Source organism: Procambarus clarkii, chromosome 12 (assembly GCF_040958095.1).
Source record: "Procambarus clarkii isolate CNS0578487 chromosome 12, FALCON_Pclarkii_2.0, whole genome shotgun sequence".
Lineage (NCBI taxonomy): Eukaryota > Metazoa > Arthropoda > Malacostraca > Decapoda > Cambaridae > Procambarus > Procambarus clarkii.
In genome coordinates this window covers 45,019,489-45,035,708 of record NC_091161.1, presented here as the reverse complement: position 1 = coordinate 45,035,708, position 16,220 = coordinate 45,019,489, and the positions used below count along the sequence as shown (strand labels likewise).

Below are 16,220 nucleotides of genomic sequence, written 5' to 3'. Positions count from 1 at the left end.
TCGTAAAGGCATTCCGTATTCCGACTTTTACCCGGTTATCCATTCCTCAGTCCTTACCCGTTGGCAGGCTTCTTGGTTGTCTGTTACTGGTAACAAGCTACGTACTCTTAAATGTTGTGTTTCCTCGTGGCCGTCCTCCTTCCACCGTAACCGGCGGTGGGAAACAGCTCTGGCGAGGTTGCATATTGGCCATACTCGCTTAACCCATGGTCACTTGATGGAGCGCCGCCCTGCTCCTTATTGTCCTAGTTGCATTGTCCCTCTTACGGTCGTGCATGTCCTTCTTGAATGTCCTGACTTCCAGGACGAGCGTGTGTCTTGCTTTCCGACCGCCCCTCGTGGTCACCTGTCCCTCGATAGAATTCTTGGTGACTCGGATACTTTTGATATCGTTCGCCTTATGCGTTTTTGTTCTCGTATTGGCATCCTTGGTGATATTTAGCTCCCTCTGATTATTTTGCGTATTTGATGGTGCTACATAGCCTTCCCGGTTTGGTGCCTTCTTTTGATAATTACTTACTTACTCTTTCAATAGGGTCACTATTAACAGGTAAGTAAGTGTCTCTGTCCTCCAATAACTGGTTCATTTTTTGGACGTAGTCTTCTTTGTCCATGATGACAACAGCATTGGACTTATCAGCTTTAGTGATATGTAGAGTTATCTTTTTTGAGGGTTTTGAACGCTCGCATAAACCTCTCTGGACAATTAGGCACAGTACCCTTAAATAAAGAACCGTACACCATTCCCTGCAAATATTGATATCATCAGCTGAAATCTCACTAGATTTCTCCAAATTGCAAAAACTTTTGGCAATATTTGCATAATTCACATCTCTATTTGATATGGAGAAACTCAGACCGTAACCAAGAGCAGTCATCGTATCATTATCAAGTTGTTTACTAGAGAGATTAATAACAAAGTCAGTGTTGGCATGTTTATTCCAATCACTTTGTTGAATGAGCCTATTTAATTTTGAATCAAGCTTCGTACTTACATTCGTGCAGGCAGATCTCTTAGCGGTGTAACAATAATCCATCATCGGGCGATTCCATTCCAAGGGTACAGCTTGAGAAAATGAATACTTACGGCTGTTCAACACCTTAAAACATTCCCGTACTTCTAATTTAAGCAAATCAGAGAGAAGGAGAGAGAGAGAAGGGGGGGGGGGGGAGAGAAAGGAATAGCCACGAAAGCGACCAGGACGAGCATCAAGCATCGGCTCCTGGACACAGACACAAAGGGGCGAAAACAGCGAAATCAGAAGTTGGAGTTCAAGGAAATTGGCGTAATAACCCCGAACGTTCCATTGAAGAATAGACATCGACGAGAAGAGAAAGACCAACAATAGAGAACAAGGAAGAAACAAAGGCAAAAGAGCAACATAGCAAGTTAAAGAAGATCAGAGTCAGCAAAGTCAGGGTTAGGGGGCATGGGTAAACTGAGCAAAGAAGGAGGAAAGGAAGCGGGAGAACAGACCAGAGGTGGGCGGGCAGGGTCCGGAGGAAGGAGGAGGAGACAACGGGGAGGAGCAGTCAAGGACAGCAGCAGGAAGAGAGGGAGTAGAAAGAGGGGAGCCCACCTCAGCAAGGGCAGCAATCGAGAGAGAAGCGGGGGCTAAAGAAACCGCCATAGCAGGAATAGGGGTCGCAACCACCGAAATGGGAGGGAAAGGAGCAAGTGTCAGTAGTAGGGGCCGAGGAAGAAAGCGAAGTCTTTTACCCGCCGGGGAGGAGGAAGGAGAGGTGCAAGGCTTACGCCTCTGACTTAAAGAGACCGGCGTCCCAGCAACTACGTACCGGGCAACAGATTCCAACGTCTCAACAGGAGAAGCTGAACGAGAGCACACACGACGGCCGTTAGGAGAGCGATGGACATCAGCCCGCACCGACAGGCGGCGGGGAGAGTCAATAGACGGAGGAGAAAGATGGGGAGGATGATCGGAGGGAGACAAAGAAGAAGACACAGGCGACATGACAGTTGGGTAGAAAGAAGGGGAACCCCAGACAGAGGACCAGGGAGGGGGACCCTTCGGGATAGAACTCAAAGGAACAGAGGAGGGGGCAGTGGGCGTATCAGGGTCCAAGGCCCGGAAACGGTTGAGAGTCCGAGGAAGGTGGGAAGGACGAGGAGAGGAAGAGCGCAACACGCGAGCATAAGAGACGTTAGCATAATGAGGGAGCCGGCAAACCTGGCGCCTCGCCTCAGGAAAAGATATACGCTCACGGTGCTTCAAGTTGAGGATGGTGGCCTCAAGCTTGTCATGCTACTCCTGTTACGAGACTTAACAAAGTTCATAATTGAGAACAAAGATTCGCAAGCATATGTAGACGAAAACATGGTTAGCAATGCTGTTGCAAGGTTTTTTAAACAGACATAATTTTCTGGAATAGTATTCCAAGTCCTTAATACTTCGTTTTCCGCATTTCTCTTTGTTACTTTCATCTCTAATCTCTCTTTCAATATTTTCCAAGTCAACTCTAAGGTCAACAAATTTCTGCTTCCAAATTGAGCTACTCTGAAATTCAATCAACTGCATCTCAGAATCATCCATGTCTATCCATGAAAACATTTGCAAGTTTAGTTCATCCATTTTGATGCTGTCTGGAAACTTGATAAACTTTACTGTGTCTTCCAGTTCTCTGAATTTGGCAAATCTTGTAGAGAACTGCCAAACTGTTGACACGATAATGTTTACAAACAGCTTTTGAAGACATTTGTGGTCTGTTCTGTCATCTTTTAGATCACTGATGTACCTCTTTAGGTTTGGAAAGTATCTAAATCTCTCATTATCTACATCCCTCTTAAAAACTTTAAACTTCATTTCAAAAGCTTTTATGTAACAAAACATAACATCAAGTGTCTTACCAGAGCCCTGTAACTTAATATTCAATTCATTTAAATGTTCACAAAAACCTGCAAAAAACATCAGTTTACAAACCCACACGTTGTCAGAAAATTCATGGTATGACACTTGTTGGTCGATCAAATAGAGCTTTATCTCATCTAAGCATTCAATAAATCGTTTCAGAACCAAGCCTCTGCTAAGCCAACGAACATGGTTGTACATTTTCAGTCCTTTATACACAGATTCTACCTCATCCAGTAGAGTTTGAAATTGTCTTTTATTTAAAGGCCGACCACAAATGTAATTAACAACGTTGGTAACTGTTTGCATCACTTCTTGCAGTTCCTTTAGGCCAACTTTTGCACATAAAGCCTCCTCATGTATGATGCAATGGAAGCCAATCAGTGGATGACCAACACTTTTTGCAAAAAGATTTACAAAACCTGCCTTCTCACCAGTCATGTTTGGGGCACCATCTGTTGTGACGGATACTACTTTTGAAATGTCAATTTGCCGAGTAGAGAATTCGTTCACAACTGTTTTACATATTTCAGCCCCGGTAGTACGCTCAGGTAGTGATGCAAGAGCAACCATCTCTTCACATACTTCATCACCCCTAAAGAATTCTTATCTTTCTTTTAGCTTTCGAAGGTGAAGATGCTTTAGATTTAGATAGTAAAGTGAGTTTAATTAATATGCGTCAAACTGAAGTCGGGCGGCATTCAAACACATGAGGTTTAGGGTGGGGGGGGGGGGGAGATGTTGTGGGGGTTTAAATTTAAAGTTTACGAAATTATTTTTTAAAGGTGGACAGGCATGGCGTATTTTGCCTTCACAGATATGATTGTCAGTGTACACTATGGTTATGGGTGCAGCCTTTAGGTTAGAAAGGCTTATTACATAAAATATGAGCCAAAGTAAATAGAGGGGAATCATCATACATCGGCATGATCGATGACGTAAAAAAAGAAGGTAACTATGGCAACAAGATCAACTTCTTTTTCTTGAGACCTCTTTAGCTTCGTAGAGCTTAAACCTCTTCACCACCAGGACGTACATATACTCTCATGGCATGTAAGCTTAAACCCCAAGGAAAGTAGCTTTTTTTTGTCTGTGCTTAGGGTAACCTATGCTCTTGCGTGCCAGAGACAATCATCGGCGTGCCAAGTTTGGCACGCGTGCCAGAGGTTGCCCACCCCTGGTGTGTATATATATATATATATATATATATATATATATATATATATATATATATATATATATATATATATATATATATATATATATATATATATATATATATATATGTCCAACCCGTTCTCGCAAATTTAATAAGTCAATATTGACTTATTAAATATGTGCATAGGTGACATACTTAACATAATAGATACCCTTAAAAAGATTCATAGAAAACACCGACCTTACCTAACCTTGTTAGTATCTTAAGATAAGCATCTTATTGCTTCGTAATTACAATTATTACCTAACCTATAATAGGTATAGGTTAAGTAATAATTGTAATTACGAAGCAATAAGATGCTTATCTTAAGATACTAACAAGGTTAGGTAAGGTCGGTGTTTTCTATGAATCTTTTTAAGGGTATCTATTATGTTTAGTATATCACCTATGCACGTAGTTAATAAGTCAATATTGACTTTACGAATTTGCGAGAACGGGTTGATATGTCGTACCTAGTAGCCAGAACGCACTTCTCAGCCTACTATGCAAGGCCCGCTTTGTCTAATAAGCCAAGTTTTCACGAATTATTTGTTTTTCGACTACCTAACCTACCTAACCTAACCTAACCTAACTTTTTCGGCTACCTAACCTAACCCAACCTATAAAGATAGGTTAGGTTAGGTTAGGTAGGGTTGGTTAGGTTCGGTCATATATCTACGTTAATTTTAACTCCAATAAAAAAACATTTACCTCATATGTAATGAAATTGGTAGCTTTATCATTTCATAAGAAAAAAATTAGAGAAAATATATTAATTCAGGAAAACTTGGCTTATTAGGCAAATCGGGCCTTGCATAGTAGGCCAAAAAGTGCATTCTGGCTACTAGGTACGACATATATATATATATATTATTAAATATGACCGAAAAAGTAAGATTAATAATTCTAACACGAATTTTCTCAATCTTTCGTACATTTCGCTTCACTGTTGGAGGTAAATCAAAAATCAATTCTCCAAAATTCATTTTTATTTCTAGTCTGACGCGACACGAGCGCGTTTCGTAAAACTTATTACATTTTCAAAGACTTTAGTTCACAAATACACAACTGAATAGAACTTACGCATCTCCGATTTTATATCTACATTTGAGTGAGGTGGAAGGGGTGATGTGGCATTAACACAAGACAGAACAAAATGTGGTATTAATAGGGTATTAATTTCATCAACACAAGACAGAACAAGAGTATTAATAGGGTATTAATTTCATCAACACAAGACAGAACACGAAACAATGGATATTGAATAGAAGTGTTTGTAGAAAGCCTATTGGTCCATATTTCTTGATGCTTCTATATTGGAGCGGAGTCTTGAGGTGGGTAGAATATAGTTGTGCAATAATTGGCTGTTGATTGCTGGTGTTGACTTCTTGATGTGTAGTGCCTCGCAAACGTCAAGCCGCCTGCTATCGCTGTATCTATCGATGATTTCTGTGTTGTTTACTAGGATTTCTCTGGCGATGGTTTGGTACCCACACCAGATACCCACACCCACATACAGACTGGCGAAGCGACTCAACGGCCTGCTGACTCCTTATGTTCCTTGCGCCTTCAGCCTGAAGTCTCCAAAGGAATTTGTTGACTTACTGCGGGGCACACGGGCCACAGGGATAAGAGCCTCGTTGGACGTAGAATCGCTGTTTACCAACGTACCTGTGGACGAGACAATCGGAATGATAGCCGACAGAGTGTATCGTGATCCAGCCTGTACTCCTCTTGACATACCAGAAAATATTCTGAGGAAACTACTCCAAGCTTGTACTAAAGAGGCACCCTTCTTGAGCCCGGATGGGCACATGTATAAGCAAGTAGATGGGGTCGCCATGGGTTCTCCCCTAGGTGTCCTGTTTGCAAACTTCTACATGGGTACCATCGAGCAAAAAGTCTTAGTCGACATGAACTTGAAACCGGCCATATACTGCAGGTATGTTGACGACATTTTTACACAGGTACCTGATGTCAGACATCTGCAGGAGCTGAAGGAGGCATTTGAGCAGAGTTCCGTGCTGCGTTTCACTTACGAGATGGAAAAGGATGGGAAGCTGCCCTTTCTAGATGTAACAGTCATGGAAAAGGGCGGAGGTTTCCACACTGCAGTCTACACTAAGGAAACAAACATAGGAATGTGCCTAAATGCCAACAGCGACTGCCCAGACAGGTACAAGAGGAGTGTTGTTAACGCATATGTCGACCGTGCTCTCAGCCACAGCTCAGAATGGAAGCAAGTCGACGAAGAACTCTGTAGGGTAAGGCAGGTCCTAGTCAATAACGGCTTCTCCAAGGGTTTCGTCGAAGACATCATAAAAAGGAAAGTGAAAAGCCATGCAACCTCTGAAGAGACAACTAACACAACACCTATATCCCCTATTAGACTATTTTACAGGAACTTCTTTTCCACAGCTCATAAAACGGAGGAAAGGGTCCTGAAAGATATTGTTAATAGAAACGTTATCCCTACAGACAAAAATCAGAGGATACAACTGACGATTTACTATAAAACCAGAAAAACGGTCAGCCTACTCATGAGAAACTCTCCAGACACAAAACAGAACGCTTTAAAAGAGACTAACGTCGTCTATGCCTTCAAATGCCCACTTGGGGACTGTAAGCTCCAAAAAACCCAGTATATAGGCAAGACAACAACATCTCTTTCTAGGCGTTTAACGATGCATAAGCAACAGGGCTCCATTAAGGAACATATAATCTCTTCCCACAACCAAACCATCGCCAGAGAAATCCTAGTAAACAACACAGAAATCATCGATAGATACAGCGATAGCAGGCGGCTTGACGTTTGCGAGGCACTACACATCAAGAAGTCAACACCAGCAATCAACAGCCAATTATTGCACAACTATATTCTACCCACCTCAAGACTCCGCTCCAATATAGAAGCATCAAGAAATATGGACCAATAGGCTTTCTACAAACACTTCTATTCAATATCCATTGTTTCGTGTTCTGTCTTGTGTTGATGAAATTAATACCCTATTAATACTCTTGTTCTGTCTTGTGTTGATGAAATTAATACCCTATTAATACCACATTTTGTTCTGTCTTGTGTTAATGCCACATCACCCCTTCCACCTCACTCAAATGTAGATATAAAATCGGAGATGCGTAAGTTCTATTCAGTTGTGTATTTGTGAACTAAAGTCTTTGAAAATGTAATAAATTTTACGAAACGCGCTCGTGTCGCGTCAGACTAGAAATAAAAATGAATTTTGGAGAATTGATTTTTGATTTACCTCCAACAGTGAAGCGAAATGTACGAAAGATTGAGAAAATTCGTGTTAGAATTATTAATCTTACTTTTTCGGTCATATTTAATAATATATGTCTACAGGAAAGACTGCTACCAAAATATACTAATATATATATATATATATATATATATATATATATATATATATATATATATATATATATATATATATATATATACATATATATATACATATATACATATATATATTATATATATACATATAATATATATATATATGTCGTACCTAGTAGCCAGAACGCACTTCTCAGCCTACTATGCAAGGCCCGATTTGCCTAATAAGCCAATTTTTCATGAATTAATTGTTTTTCGACTACCTAACCTACCTAACCTAACCTAACTTTTTCGGCTACCTAACCTAACCTAACCTATAAAGATAGGTTAGGTTAGGTTAGGTAGGGTTGGTTAGGTTCGGTCATATATCTACGTTAATTTTTTCTCCAATAAAAAAAAATTGACCTCATACATAATAAAATGGGTAGCTCTATCATTTCATAAGAAAAAATTAGGGAATATATATTAATTCAGGAAAACTTGGCTTATTAGGCAAATCGGGCCTTGCATAATAGGCTGAGAAGTGTGTTCTGGCTACTAGGTACGACATATATATATATATATATATATATATATATATATATATATATATATATATATATATATATATATATATATATATATATATATATATATATATATATATATATAGAGGACATAGGTCCAATATATATATTGGACATAGATATATATATATATATATATATATATATATATATATATATATATATATATATATATATATATATATATATATATATATATATATATATATATATATATATATATATATATATATATATATATATATATAGGGGTACCACCACTGGTTTAATTAAAGGGACCCACATCCTCGAAGAAGAAAATAAATAGTGTTCAGAGAAGACCTTGTGGATTCTCACTGAATACTTTAATCTTTTCCTCTCCTACCACCCCTATTATTTTTTTTTTTTTTTTTTTTTATTTGATTTTATTGCAATGTTACAGTTTACAGAAAACACACACTTATATAACAATATAACAATATACCAATCAGTGTTCGAAGACCTCGTCCAGTTCCTCGGGGGTCGGGTGCGTACCCAAGATACAACACGCATTTCCCCTCTGAACAGCGACACTGAGGCGCTGGAACATAAAACTGGCCGCTCTTGGGTCTCTAGTCTTCCCAATGAGTTCCTCGCCCAGTTCCTTCAGGAACGTAAGTGCACATTTACCTCAGGCGCCCAGAGTCTCAGAGCCTATTGGCACGAACCTGTAACAACGTTTTAGGTCCCTGTACTTGTTAGTTTTCTGGGTCTCCCTGAAGGTGGCCGCCCCACCTCCCTCAGCTGCGCTGTAAGGTAGATAGGTATCAGCCAATGTGGATGCACACGTGTAGTCCCACACGACCTGTTTACCTTCCCTCCACGGCTGCAGGGTGACTCCATCTGGGCGTTTTTGGCTGTTGTCAGGCCTGCACAACTGAGGTTCCCTTTGTGCTGGGCCCCCAGCTGAAGCCAAACTTCTCTTGATGATGTCATTGACTGCTTCATGTCTGGCAATCTTTCCCTGTGTCTTACGACAGATGAGACCATGGCTGCCGTATTGGTCTGCCCGTGTATGGCCGCAAATACACCGGTGCTCGGTGGAGATAGGGGCGGCAAGGCGCAGAGCAACACCAATACTTAGGGTCCGATGGTCCAGGCGGGTGCCCAAGGCGGAATTAGGGACTGCCAACAGGAAGTCCCCGGCATGGGGAGCTTGCACAGCTAGAAGACGCGCTTTGTCCTTCCTGGAAGCTGCCTCCAGCAATGATGTGGCGATGTTCTCCACTATGGGGCTATCCCATTTGGACTGTTTGCAGTCATTTGGAAAAGTCGGTCGAGGATGAGAGTTGACAAGAGTGTCCCACTGACCGGCTCCTTCCGCGAATTTGGGATCATGAATCCCAATGAAGTCTCTTAGGTGTTCCGGTAGTATTTCCTTAACTAATTCACCTGTTGCACTGGTCGAGGATAAGAATGCCGGCAATGCTAACTGGGTTGCCTTGCGAATACCTATCCCCCCGAGTCTAACTGGGAGCGTTGCTTGGTCCCATTGGTCATCTTGCAGGGAGAGGTTTAACACTTTCACGGTTATTGACCTTAGGAGTGTGTCATATTCTGTTAATTTTGGGCTGTCGAAGGAGGGAGCACACCTTAGGAAATAGGTCAGTCTGGGCAAAGCCAGGCACCTTGTGAGAAGGTACAGAGCATCGTGGGCGTCCAAAGCCCCTATTCTTCCCTCCATCCTCCTCAGGTCGTAATATATATATATATATATATATATATATATATATATATATATATATATATATATATATATATATATATATATATATATATGTATATATATATATATATATATATATATATATATATATATGTCGTACCTAATAGCCAGAACGCACTTCTCAGCCTACTATTCAAGGCCCGATTTGCCTAATAAGCCAAGTTTTCATTAATTAATGTTTTTTCGTCTACCTAACCTACCTAACCTAACCTAACCTAGCTTTTTTTGGCTACCTAACCTAACCTTACCTATAAATATAGGTTAGGTTAGGTTAGGTAGGGTTGGTTAGGTTCGGTCACATATCTACGTTAATTTTAACTCCAATAAAAAAAAATTGACCTCATACATAGAGAAAAGGGTTGCTTTATCATTTCATAAGAAAAAAATTATAGTAAATATATTAATTCAGGAAAACTTGGCTTATTAGGCAAATCGGGCCTTGAATAGTAGGCTGAGAAGTGAGTTCTGGCTACTAGGTACGACATATATATATATATATATATATATATATATATATATATATATATATATATATATATATTATTAAATATGACCGAAAAAGTAAGATTAATAATTCTAACACGAATTTTCTCAATCTTTCGTACATTTCCTTTCAGTGTTGGAGGTAATTCAAAAATCAATTCTCCAAAATTAATTTTTATTTCTAGTCTGACGCGACACGAGCGCGTTTCGTAAAACTTATTACATTTTCAAAGACTTTAGTTTACAAATACACAACTGAATAGAACTTACACATCTCCGATTTTGTTTATATCTACATTTGAGTGAGGTGGATGGGGTGAGGTGGTATTTAATAAGGTATTAATTTCATCAACACAAGCCAGAACATGAAACAATGGGTATTGAATAGAAGTGATTGTAGAAAGCCTATTGGTCCATATTTTTTGATGCTTCTATATTGGAGCGGAGTCTTGAGGTGGGTAGAATATAGTTGTGCATTAATTGGCTGTTGATTGCTGGTGTTGACTTCTTGATGTGTAATGCCTCGGAAACGTCAAGCCGCCTGCTATCGCTGTATCTATCGATGATTTCTGTGTTGTTTACTAGGATTTCTCTGGCGATGGTTTGGTTGTGGGAAGAGATTATATGTTCCTTAATGGAGCCCTGTTGCTTATGCATCGTTAAACGCCTAGAAAGAGATGTTGTTGTCTTGCCTATATACTGGGTTTTTTGGAGCTTACAGTCCCCAAGAGGGCATTTGAAGGCATAGACGACGTTAGTCTCTTTTAAAGCGTTCTGTTTTGTGTCTGGAGAGTTTCTCATGAGTAGGCTGGCCGTTTTTCTGGTTTTATAGTAAATCGTCAGTTGTATCCTCTGATTTTTGTCTGTAGGGATAACGTTTCTATTAAAAATATCTTTCAGGACCTTTTCCTCCGTTTTATGAGCTGTGGAAAAGAAGTTCCTGTAAAATAGTCTAATAGGGGGTATAGGTGTTGTGTTGGTTGTCTCTTCAGAGGTTGCATTGCGTTTCACTTTCCTTCTTATGATGTCTTCGACGAAACCATTGGAGAAGCCGTTGTTGACTAGGACCTGCGTTACCCTACAGAGTTCTTCATCGACTTGCTTCCATTCTGAGCTGTGGCTGAGAGCACGGTCGACATATGCGTTAACAACACTCCTCTTGTACCTATCTGGGCAGTCGCTTTTGGCATTTAGGCACATTCCTATGTTCGTTTCCTTAGTGTAAACTGCAGTGTGGAAACCTCCGCTCTTTTCCATGACTGTTACATCGAGAAAGGGCAGCTTCCCATCCTTTTCCATCTCGTAAGTGAAACGCAGCACGGAACTCCGCTCAAATGCCTCCTTCAGCTCCTGCAGATGTCTGACATCAGGTACCTGTGTAAAAATGTCGTCAACATACCTGCAGTATATGGCCGGTTTCATGTTCATGTCGACTAAGACTTTTTGCTCGATGGTACCCATGTAGAAGTTTGCAAACAGGACACCTAGGGGAGAACCCATGGCGACCCCATCTACTTGCTTATACATGTGCCCATCCGGGCTCAAGAAGGGTGCCTCTTTAGTACAAGCTTGGAGTAGTTTCCTTAGGATATTTTCTGGTATGTCAAGAGGAGTACAGGCTGGATCACGATACACTCTGTCGGCTATCATCCCGATTTTCTCGTCCACTAGTACGTTAGTGAACAGCGATTCTACGTCCAACGAGGCTCTTATTCCTGTGGCCCGTGTGCCCCGCAGTAAGTCAACAAATTCCTTTGGCGACTTCAGGCTGAAGGCGCAAGGGACATAAGGAGTCAGCAGGCCGTTGAGTCGCTTCGCTAGTCTGTACGTGGGTGTGGGTATCTGGCTAATGATTGGCCGAAGTGGGTTTCCAGGCTTGTGTGTCTTGACATTTCCATACGCATATCCAGGTTTATATTCCCCAATAATCTTTGGCAGGTGGAGTCCTGATTTCTTGGCGTTCACAGTTTCGATTACTCTGTTGACCTTTGCACGACCCAGCAGCAAGGAATCAAGCTTTCTCGATAAAATATCGCCAAGATCTGATTCGTGATCAGATATACAAGGCAGAGAATGAAATCAAAGACAAAACGCAACTACTTCATGCTACGAACGAGTGGAGAAATAGCAACATCGACGAAAGTATCCGTACCCGCATTGAACAACACCTCGACATCCTCACAGACCTGCAACATAATGATGCCGTCAGCATACCCCACATGTTAATGACATCATTAGGCAATCAGTCAGCAATCACATCTACTGACTCACCACACAACACAGTACATAAACATGCAAATGAACACATAGAAATTGCATTCACATAATCAATGAAAATTATATCATCAGATAAATGTATCTCTAACGACACAGACCTCAGGGGTACCCACTGACATCCCTGCAACCTGGCCTGCCTACCTCTAATGATTATAATTTTACATGCTGATACACATAGCATTAATCCAGTCTGACCGATTATATAGAATCGACAACTGGATCATTTATATGGTAAATCTCTACACTGACTGGTACATACTCGAGTCAGTCTACACACTTATATACAATATATCTATAGTGTGGTACCGAGTACAACATCCATCTGCAGGTACTGCCCTACCAGTCACCTGGACGTGCCACTGACAGCTGTCACTCAGCTGCTACCCTCACTGTAACACTTTTATTGTACTCATGGCTCTGGATATTCACCACAATCCTTTTCCTGGTCACTACCTCTCTATGGCTGTATACACCTAGCTCGCTCCTCGTGCGAGGTGTGGCCCTAGAATGTCCAGGGAAGGTGGCCTAGCCACGTGGCCCAACATGTGGCCACCTCGTGGTCTTAGGGGTGGCCACGGGTAGCGCATGACGTCATAGCACCCCACCCGGCTGAGCTGGCGCGCGGGTGGCCCCCGGGCAGCTGGCCAAGGTGGGCGGCGCGGGTGTGGCCGCGGGCGGCCTGGGGTATCCCCCGACTGGCTGGTTGGCGCCCACCAACATACACACGTGGGTGGGGAATCACTTTACACCCCTTCATCAGCATGCTTGCTCGTACACTAGGGTGCCAAATGGCCGGCGGCATCACCACATGGCCGGCGGCATCACCACATGGCCACCGCCAGGTGGAATACAAAAATCCAACAGGGGCCTGTGATATCACACTCAATTACACTGCCCATAATCCACCAATTGTCCATTGCCACTAGACAGGATGCTCAGACCCGAGGGATGAGGGATCAGTCTGATACACCATGAGGCTCTGCCATCTGCCTCATGGGTTAACACTGCAACTGTCTCTTAGTTTGTCACATCGGCCCCAATTTCACGCAAATTTGGGCCTAGACACAAGCCGGGATGGCAGGAGTGCCATCCACGCTGTGCAACAAGGGAATGACAGTGATTAACGGGGGTGGAGATGGCAGGCGGCCATCTCCACCCAGCTGCGTCCTCTTCCACCTGCTACCCAGCTCAGACTGACGATTTCCCGGGCTAAGGAAACTCAAAATGCCCATACCTCCTCCCCTACTTTGTCTTGACCAATCAGCACGAAGCCGGCACTGTTCCCTCATGCCGCTACCAATCATAGCCTCACTCACCCTCAAGTGTCCTGTGACGTCACAAGGAGGGGGAGGCCTAAAGACAAGGCGCAATGTCTCACATGTTGGGGGGGGGGCAATGTTCACCCCACTCTCCCCCCACCTCTAACAGTTTTAGTCAAGTATCCTCTCATACCACTTCACTCTCACCTCTTCCTATTTCACAGAAACAGGAAAATCTCTGTAATTCTCTCTACAGAGCCATCACAGACCTCTAACCAGTCCCAACCGACAGTCCTTAACATAAGCTTTCATTCAACACCCCACAAGTATATGTTAGTTTGAAAGCTTCAGTTTCTACGAGTCCCTAGAGCGACTAGCCTAATCTAGAAACTAGGAAAACTAGCTGAGGGAATCTAGATTCCCTCACAGTCACATCAGAAGGAAAACAACAGTGAAAGAACAGGTATTGAAACTTAGAACAGGCGAGGACAGGTATACAGAGAATGACAGAGAGGTGTGTGAAGAACTCATCAAGAGGTTCTAGGAGATCTTCACAATAGAACAAGGTGAGGTCACTGTGCTAGGAGAAAGGGAGGTAAACTAGGCGGCCTTGGAAGAGTTCGAAATTACGAGAGAGGAGGTCAAGAGACACCTGCTGGATCAGGATGTTAGAAAGGTTGTTGGTTCAGACGGGATCTCACCATGGATACTGAAAGAGTGTGCAGAGGCACTTTGCTTGCCACTCTCCATAGTGTATAGTAAGTCACTGGAGACAGGAGACCTACCAGAAATAAGGAAGATGGCGAATGTGGTCCCAATATACAAAAAGGGTGACAGGCAAATGCAAGGTGATGGAGAAGATAGTGTGAAAAAACCTGGTAACACATCTGGAGAGAAGGGACTTTGTGACAAATCGCCAACAATGGTTCAGGGAGGGTAAATCTTGCATTACAGGCTTGATAGAATTCTACGCTCAGGTGACAAAGATTAAGCAAGAAAGAGAGGGCTGGGCGGACTGCATTTTCTTGGATTGTCGGAAAGCCATTGACACAGTACCGCACAAGAGGCTGGTACATAAGCTGGAGAGACAGGCAGGTGTAGCTGGTAAGGTGCTCCAGTGGATAAGGGAGTACCTAAGCAATAGGAAGTAGAGAGTTACGGTGAGGGGTGAGACCTCCGATTGGCGTGAAGTCACCAGTGGAGTCCCACAGGGCTCTGTACTCGGTCCTATCTTGTTTCTGATATATGTAAATGATCTCCCGGAGGGTATCGATTCATTAATTTCTCTCAATGTTTGCGGACGATGCTAAAATTATGAGAAGGATTAAAACAGAAGAGGACTGTTTGAGGCTTCAAGAAGACCTAGACAAGCTGAAGGAATGGTCGAACAAATGGTTGTTAGAGTTTAACCCAACCAAATGTAATGTAATGAAGATAGGCGTAGGGAGCAGGAGGCCAGATACAAGGTATCATCTGGGAGAGGAAATTCTTCAGGAGTCAGAGAAAAAGACTTGGGGGTTGATATCACGCCAGACCTGTCTCCTGCAGCGAATATCAAGAGGATAACATCAGCGGCATATGCCAGGCTGGCCAACATACGAACGGCATTCAGAAACTTGTGTAAAGAATCATTCAGAACTTTGTATATCACAATTGTCAGGCCAATCCTGGAGTATGCAGCCCCAGCATGGAGTCCATATCTAGTCAAGGATAAGACTAAACTGGAAAAGGTTCAAAGGTTTGCCACCAGACTAGTACCCGAGCTGAGAGGTATGAACTACGAGGAGAGACTACGGGAATTAAACCTCACTTCGCTGGAAGACAGAAGAGTTAGGGGGGACATGATCACCACATTCAAGATTCTAAAGAAAATTGATAGGGTAGATAAAGACAGGCTATTTAACACAAGGGGCACATGCACAAGGGGACACAGGTAGAAACTGAGTGCCCAAATGAGCCACAGAGATATTAGAAAGAACTTTTTTAGTGTCAGGGTGGTTGACAAATGGAATGCATTAGGAAGTGAAGCGATGGAGGCTGACTCCATACACAGTTTCAAGTGTAGATATGATAGAGCCCAATAGGCTCAGGAATCTGTACACCTGTTGATTGACGGTTGAGAGGCGGGACCAAAGAGCCAGAGCTTAACCCCCGCAAACACAACTAGGTGAGTACACACCAGTTGCTCCCTCACACACACCAGTTGCCCCCCCCCCCACACACACACAAGGGATTAAAGTGAGATCTTTAATAAGATACAGGACGAGGTTCAAAGACTCAAACAAGAGTTTATGGATTATATTCAAGAGGAAATTAGGAAGAGCAGGGTAGAATGGCAAGGAGAAATAACTAGGCTTACTAATGAATTTAGCAGGAATAAGGGAAGCTTGGCAGGGAAAGGGGGAGTAGTAGCAGACGGAGTAGTGGGTGTGGGAGGGGTGGGGTCAGCCAGGGAGGGGGCCACCATC

General features: G+C 42.4%; 1 protein-coding gene across 1 annotated transcript; it reads right to left on the bottom strand.

The window, feature by feature from the left end:
• Positions 1 to 2,282: 2,282 nt before the first annotated feature.
• On the bottom strand, positions 2,283 to 3,440 carry LOC123749020 (general transcription factor II-I repeat domain-containing protein 2-like). Its single transcript, XM_045731133.1, has one exon. It carries the CDS (start codon positions 3,438 to 3,440, stop codon positions 2,283 to 2,285), a length of 1,158 nt encoding a protein of 385 aa, XP_045587089.1.
• Positions 3,441 to 16,220: the final 12,780 nt, after the last annotated feature.

Excerpts from the sequence above, each read along its gene's own strand:
- LOC123749020 (XM_045731133.1), bottom strand. The coding sequence starts at position 3,440 with ATGGTTGCTCTTGCATCACTACCTGAGCGTACTACCGGGGCTGAAATA.